The 7,439-nt window shown below is 50.4% G+C and overlaps 1 protein-coding gene across 1 annotated transcript; it reads right to left on the reverse strand.

Annotated features, from left to right (window-relative positions):
* Window positions 1–910: 910 nt before the first annotated feature.
* C1QL3 (complement C1q like 3) lies at window positions 911–7,135 on the reverse strand. The gene is made up of 2 exons (XM_075140791.1): window positions 6,518–7,135; window positions 911–1,576 (listed from the first exon to the last, which is right to left on the reverse strand). The coding sequence occupies exons 1-2, from the start codon at window positions 7,103–7,105 to the stop codon at window positions 1,397–1,399; spliced, it is 768 nt and encodes a 255-aa protein (XP_074996892.1). The 5' UTR covers window positions 7,106–7,135; the 3' UTR covers window positions 911–1,396.
* Window positions 7,136–7,439: the final 304 nt, after the last annotated feature.

The raw sequence follows: 7,439 nt of genomic DNA on the forward strand, positions 1-7,439 counted from the left end.
TCTCCAAGCCATTAATCCTTTATATGGATTAAACTTCTTTGAGACTTTATATATATATATATCTATATATATATGAATGAGAAAAATAGGTTTTAATACACACTTTTTTTTGCATGTAAATATCTGCTTCTTTCTTTGCATATGTGTTATCATTTTTGGTAATATGCTTATCTGTGTCCATTTCATAGGCACGCCTTACTACAAACTGGTAACTAGCTACCGTGATAAGGTCTGTGTGACAACATTTTCTCACGTGTCAGATCTCCTGGTCTTCTCTGTGGGAATAATCCCACTAACTTCAGTGAGACAAGACACCTAAGACAAATACGGTTTTGACCCATGATATTCCTATGAAATTCTAGTTGAACATCTGCAATATGTCAAGTCATAACTATTTTATTAAAAATAGTACCCAAGTACAGACTAAGTCCTAAAAGACTAATGAAGCTAATTGCTGCAAAGAAAACACTCTACCTTAGTCTGAGGATGTGGCAGGCTTGCTAAATATTTACACGACTAACCATCAAGAATGGGCCTGTAATATTGCCTAAATATATATTTACACGTTTACAAATATAAAGCCAAATCCTTTTTCCACTAACCTCAGTGGGAGTTTTGCCATTGGTTTCGGTGGAATCAGGGATTCGGTCCAATAGAATAGTTTGTCAACTGTTGTATTTTTCAGAAAAAAAAATGTTTCTTCTATCCTTCTTTTTCTTTTAGAACACAGCTAAGGGAAAGACAAAATTTAAACAACTCCACTGGATTGATTTTATGTTAAAAGTCTAATGTAAACCTACAAAGCAGGAACATTGAGTTAAGGCTTGAAGCTGATTAGTTTCTAGTTTTAAGTGGAAGGATAAGAAAAGTACAAGGCAAACAATTCCTTTGGAGAGAGAAAGTATATTTTGATTACCTCTTCCTTTTATTGTAAAATCATTCCTCACCACACTATGAGTGGACTCCAAGCATCATTGTTAGCAAGTAAGTCACAAGAACCAAAGCTGAAGTATGGATAAAGCAGCAAGATCATAACACATCAAAGTATCATATACACTGAAGAAATAACTCAGCGTCCTTAGGCGGTTTTTTTTTCCTATAAAAATTTGATCTATGTAGGACTTCATTCACATGGACACTAACAACGAGGAAGTATTTGCTTTGGCGGTAGTGGATTGCACATCTGTGTAACTTGTTTTGTAATTTTTTAACATAAGGTTTCTCTGTGTTGTACAGATGTGAATCAGGTAGCATTCGACTTTTTTTCCCCGCTACTGAGGTGTTCGGTGGTCGCTCTGCTGGGGTGCTTGTTTTATTGACTCTTGCCACGCAAATCCATTGCTCAGAAGAGCAAGCTTCATTTTTCGACTGGTTTGGTGGGTCTTTTTACTCATCATCAGTCAGCATAAATAATAAATCCAGAAAATGTGCTGTATTTGTTGTTGTTTCCTCCATGTGCTTTTCCTCCATCTAATTTAATGTAAACTTCGTCTCCTGGCTCCAAGTGAAGAACCACGCTGTTACTGGCATAGTCGTAGTTCTGATCAGCATCCTGAGCAATCGCACTAGCTCGAACCTACGTAAAATACATAATTATGTGGTTAAGAAAACTCAGATAATTTTTACTGCACAGTGAAATAACAGCTTATCCTCAACGTTTTATTCAGCATGTGTACATTGCCGCTTTAAGTGTCTTGCAACATACATTGTGTTTTTTTCATGTGGATATTACAATACAACATTTGGACCTAAAGCAGTAACTTGCTCATTTCTTGGTTAGCATATTAATACACAACTGCTTGCACTCCGGTAAATGTTTGGAGCCTTTTTAAAATATATGCATAATAATAGCTGGAGAGCGGAGAAATGAATCTGGTTGTTTGCCAGTTCTACATCGGTGTAACTTTTATCTCAGCGGAACAAGTGATTGGCATTGGGGAGGATCCACAGTGAGAGGCCCTATTGGTACCAGGCTGGACTTCTTCCAGAGGCAAGTTATTGTCATACTACTGCAGAAAGAATACCAGAAGTACACACCCGCCCACACACATGCACATGCCAATGCACACAAGCAGGTAAGGATCCTAGCTGGGGTTTGGAAAAACTGTTACTGCCACATTTCAGTAAGCAAACATTTAATTTCTGTGTGTTGTAAGAGGTGCACTTTTGAAAAATCACAGGCAAGTCACTATTTGCTTTAAGAGGTTTGGGAATTTACAAGTAATTGAGGACTTTTCATTTGCAACTTTGACTTAAACATACGTTTTTTCCCATTTCTCCCTTGCTATTCCACTACTGATTAAATTTGACATTACTAGCAAACTGGAAGTAATCTGAAATTTCAAGATGTATGTTGGTTTCCAGCAACGAATAGCCTGTGCCATTGTAAGTCTCCAAATCATTTATTTATAATTTGACCCTGTTTGGTAAAATATTTAAACTTAGTTGTATGTGATTTATTTCAGTGTAACACATCATCTGCTTGTTGCTTGTCTTTGTTCTAGCGTAGTTACAGAGCAGTAAGTGATTTAGTGGTACTGCAAACCTGAACTAAGTAATAATGCATGACTTGGCGTACTATATGTGGGATTTTATCTGTTCTGAATTAAAAAAATAGGCTATAAGTCACAAATTTCCATGGATTCCTTTCAAAGTTTAAATGATAAATTTCCAAATTAAATTTTCATGTGATACGATCTCACATTAATATTGAAATGATAAAAAGGAGGGGGTTCTTTACCATGGCATTATGCAGCTTAAAAATCACAGTATTCTTTATACATCCTGTAAGAAGAGTGAGAAAGGCTTAAAAGACTTTTAGTGGTGTGACAGTCTGCAAATTTAAACTGATACATGGCATGATGATAAACCACAACTATTTCAGGGCTTCTTGATCCTGAATTGCCTGGTGGTGTTTACACAAGCGATCTATTTTGCTAGTGTTTAAGCAGTAATTATTCTAAGCAGAGGGTATTTCCTCAGGATTAATGACTAGCAGGGTGGAGTTGAAGGCTCTGGGCCATTAACCCTGAAAATACCCTCCAAAGAAAATAACGGGCTGAGGGTGTTGCTGGTTGTGTAAATGGAAAGGGCAAATGGGAAGGAATAAAAAGACTATAGATGAGGTAGAAAAACTTTCATAGAGAACTAGTATCTTGCATACTGGCAAACAAAATGGTTTAAATTACTTTCCAAATTTCCATTTACATCATAATGAAATGCTACTTCATGGATTTGTCTAAAATGTAGTTTTTCTGTGGATGGTAAAGGAGAATTCGAATTCTATTACTGACTATCCTGAGGGAATCTGCATATGGACACTGACTACAACAGCAATGGATATTTCATTTTTAAGATTCTAGATAGTACATATTGGCTGAAGAAAAAAAGATTCCGGGTATTGAAAGTCTAGAAACCAAAGTGTAGATCTTACTGCCCTGTGTATAAACAAATGTCCTGTAAACTTCAGTTTGCTATTCTTAGAGGTTTTACCTCCTTGTTTGGTCAGCCAGAGCAATTTATTTTTAAAGCCTGGGAGAACAGTCTCAAATGAATTCTCAGTGTACTGCTGCAAGAGGGTACATGTATCTCAAAATTAAACCATTAACGGACTATATATTTCAGACGTTGCGTGACTGCTCACCTCATCTTTCGTGAAGTTACACTCTCAGGTTGCACATACATACTAGCTAAGCTATGTGATTTCAGCACTTCCCTGTTCAAGCTTTATAACCATTAAAGAAGGCAATGTGTTAACAGTGGAGACCTTGAGGTTCCTCCTGTGCATTGTTTAGGAATGATTTTTTTCTGTAAGTCATACACGCTTTCCAATGGTTTGGGTTTTTTCATTGTTAGAAAACACTGAATTTATAATGTTATCTTTGCCAGACTCCATTTAATGACTTACTTCCAAAATTTCTAGCTTTCTTACAAATAATACAGAAAGTTAATTGCTATCACATCAGTGTTTAGCATTTCAAGAATAAATCACAATCAAAAGGAGACACTGCTGCATTAAAACTGCGCATCAATTTTAAATATCTGAATTCTATGCAGATATTCACCTAAATACTTGTCTTTGCACAGATATATACAAACATATATACATAGAACCCCCGCCATTTTTTTTTCTTTGAATCACTGCGAGTTTAATTTGTCTCATGTCTGATACTGGAAGTAGTTATATTTGGAAACAGTTAGACTTCAGGCTCAATTTAATATTTATAAGTGGTTACTTTTTAGAAGTACTGGTATGTATTTATTTTTCAGGGTTTGGGAAAACAAACATTTTAAAACATTATAAATAGGGGTCAAAAATAGATTTATGTTTTAATTGCAAGTAAAATGGTATTCTCGCCGTGGACAATATTGCCTTTGTACGAAGAAATCAAAGTGAATATATTACAATGTACCTTGTTTTATTAGTCCTGGTTTATCTGCTGAGATAGTATTTATGGTAGACATTTTCTAATTTAATGAATTGCTGCTGATGTCCTCATTATTCTGTTTTCACAGTACTTCTGAGGAGCCATAAACAAAAGGTTAAGTGGCATACCAGATTAATTTACTGGCCGCCGATGCTCCCATCCGCGCCGAGCACAAAGGGCCGTGGAGCGGCTCCCGGCCCCGCCGAGCTGGCGGTGCTTCGCGGGGAAGGCGACACGCAAACGAACGAGCCCCTCCGCGAATTGCGAGGCGTGGCGGGGACACGGACTCCGATTTTCAGTCCTATGGACACCGCGTAGTGCGGGTCAAACCCCCTACCCGCCCCGCCGGAGGGTGAAAAGCCCGGGGAGAGCGGCAGCGCGGGGCTCCGGGCTCCCCGAGCCTGGGAAAGCCGGCAGCCCGGCCCTGTAGCCCCCTGCGTGCCGGGACGGCTCCGGCGTGAATGACCTGTTGAGCGGCTGGTGCGCGGCTGGTCCCCCGCCCTCCCGCCGCACGGGGGGCCGGCGGCCGGCGGGAGGACCGCCGAGCTCCCGGGGACACGGGAAAGCCCGGGCACACCGCACTGCCCCGGGCAGCCGGAGCGGGAGGGATGGCGGACACCCTGGCGGCATCGCTAAGCGCTGTCACAATTAGAGCCAACGTATCTTGCCCCTTAACCACGTATGGAAGAAGCGCAAAATCGGGAAGAACGGCTCCCCGGGGGCAATGTTACAGGCACAGCCTCTGAGCGCCGTGGCAAATTTATCCTAATTAAAATGGATGATACCTCCGTCTTTCAGACGGTAGCACCGCAAGATCTGTGATTATTTTGAATGTTTCCATCCCCCCGCGGGGCTGCCGGCAGACCTGGGGCCGTGCCTGCCTTTGCCGGACGCCGAGCGTGCCTCCATCCACTGCACGATCCGTCAGCCGGCGCCTTCCCCGGCGCTCGCCCGCCAAGGGGCGAGGTCTGCGGACGTCGAGCTCACACGGTTACCGGTTTTCCCTGCCAGAGGGAAACCTCGCTCCCCGCCGGGGGCTAGGCATGTCAAAATCGGCGCCCCGCTGCGTGGGAGCCCCGTCCCGTGCCGTGGCTCCTTTCCTCCCCCCATCTCACCTTTCCCCGCGCAGGACCACCCTCCCCCGAGCTCACCCGCCGCCCCGGCTTCCCTTCCTTCCCGGGGAGTTTCCCCTCCCTGGGGGAACGCGCGCCCCCGTGCCTGCGAGACCGCCTCGATCGCTCCCCGGCTCCCGTCCCGGCCGGGCTGAGGGCTGCGCTCCGTGGCCGCGGGCTGGCCGACATCGGCCCGGCCCGGCCCGGCTGTGGGGGCCGGGCGCCGGCCACGTGCCGCTCTGCCCGCGGGCCGGCCGGGACAGCGGGCTGGCAGCGGGCGACAGCGGCGTGACTCTCGGGGAAAAGAGTGCGTCGAGTCCGCATTCACCCGGCGGCCCGGGGCGGCCTCGGCTCTGCGCGGAACCGCCGGCCCCCCAGCGGTCCTCGGGCACCCGAGGCGGAGCGGGGCGGCGCACCCCGCCTCGGCCCCGGCGCTGCCCGCCGGCTGCCCGCCGGCTGCGGAGCGGCGGGCGCCGGCTCCCCTCAGCAACCCCGGCGGCTCACCCGGCCCGCGCACCGCCCGGGCTCGGGCCCAATCCCCCGCACCGCGCCCGCACCGCCTCCAGCGGCCGCCCGGCTACCCCCCCCCGCCCGCCGCCCTCTTCCCGCCCTTCCCTTCCCGCGCCGCTCCGCTCCGCCCGCTCCCCGCAGAGAGTCCGGCTCCGCCTGGGCGCCCACTGTCCTCGCGGCACCCGCTCCCCCAGGGAGTGCGGCTCCTCCCCCGGACGCCCGCTCCCCTCAAGGCGCCCGCTCCCCTCAGGGAGCCCGGCTCCCCCCGGGCGCCCGCTCCCTCAGGGAACTCGGCTCCCCCCGGGCACCTGCTGCCCTCAGGTAGCCCTACTCCCCCCGGGCGCCCGCTCCCCTCACGGTACCCGGCTCCCCTCAGGAAGCCCGGCTCTTCCCAGGCGCCCGCTGCCTTCACGGAGCCCGCTGCACTCACGTCCCCGGCTCCCCCCCGGCACCCGGCGCGTCGCCCACCTGGTTGTTCTTGCAGAGGTCGGCCCACATGCTGGTGCCGTCGCCGCCCCGCATGAGCACATGGTAGGTGAAGAAGTAGATGCCGGGGATGGAGCAGGTGAACTTGCCGGTGGTGGGGTCGTAGTGGTTGCCCAGGTTGGTGACCACGTCGTCGAACTTGAGCACCTCGTAGCCCTCGTGCTGCCGCTTGAGGCCGGCGTAGAAGGCGATCTTGGGGACGGTGCTGTAGGTGGCGGCGCTGATGGCCCCCGCCGCGTTCAGCCCCGGCGCCCCGGGGGGGCCCGGCAGGCCCTGCCTCCCCGGCTCGCCCTTCTCACCCGGCGGCCCCACCGGGCCGGGCGGCCCCGGCTCCCCCGGCGGGCCGCGGGGCCCCGCTTTGCCCGGCCGGCCGGCCTCCCCCTTGGGCCCCTGGATGAAGGTGGGCAGGGACTGCATGAGGCCGCGGTCGGGCGTGGCCGCCGTGCTGGGCGCCTTGGTGCCGCCGTAGGGGTCGCAGACCATGCGGCAGGTGCCCAGCATCTCGTAGTGCGCCGAGGTGCCGGCCGAGCTCACCAGCACCGGGATGAGGATAACCAGCAGCAGCACCATCACCACCCCCAGCGCGCCGGCCGCGATCAGCCGCCGCCTGCTGCCCACCAGCCGGCTCAGCGCAGGGCGATCCTCTTGCCTGCTTTTGGACAAAATCTTGATGGTTGGCGGGGGACCTCCTCAGAGCCGAAAAACCGCCGAGCCCGCGCGAGCTCGGCTCCCCTGGGGCTTCGCCGCCCTCCCGCTGCCGGTGGCGGCGGGGGCTCCGGCGGGTCGCGGCGCTCCGCTGCGGCCGCTGCAGCCGCGGGGCGGGCGGGAGGAAGGGAGGGAGAGGGAGGGAGAGCTGCTGCTGCGCCCCGGCCGCCCGCACTTTTATGCTCCCGCTGGCGATCGA

The sequence above is a fragment of the Calonectris borealis genome, chromosome 2 (genome assembly GCF_964195595.1).
Source record: "Calonectris borealis chromosome 2, bCalBor7.hap1.2, whole genome shotgun sequence".
Lineage (NCBI taxonomy): Eukaryota > Metazoa > Chordata > Aves > Procellariiformes > Procellariidae > Calonectris > Calonectris borealis.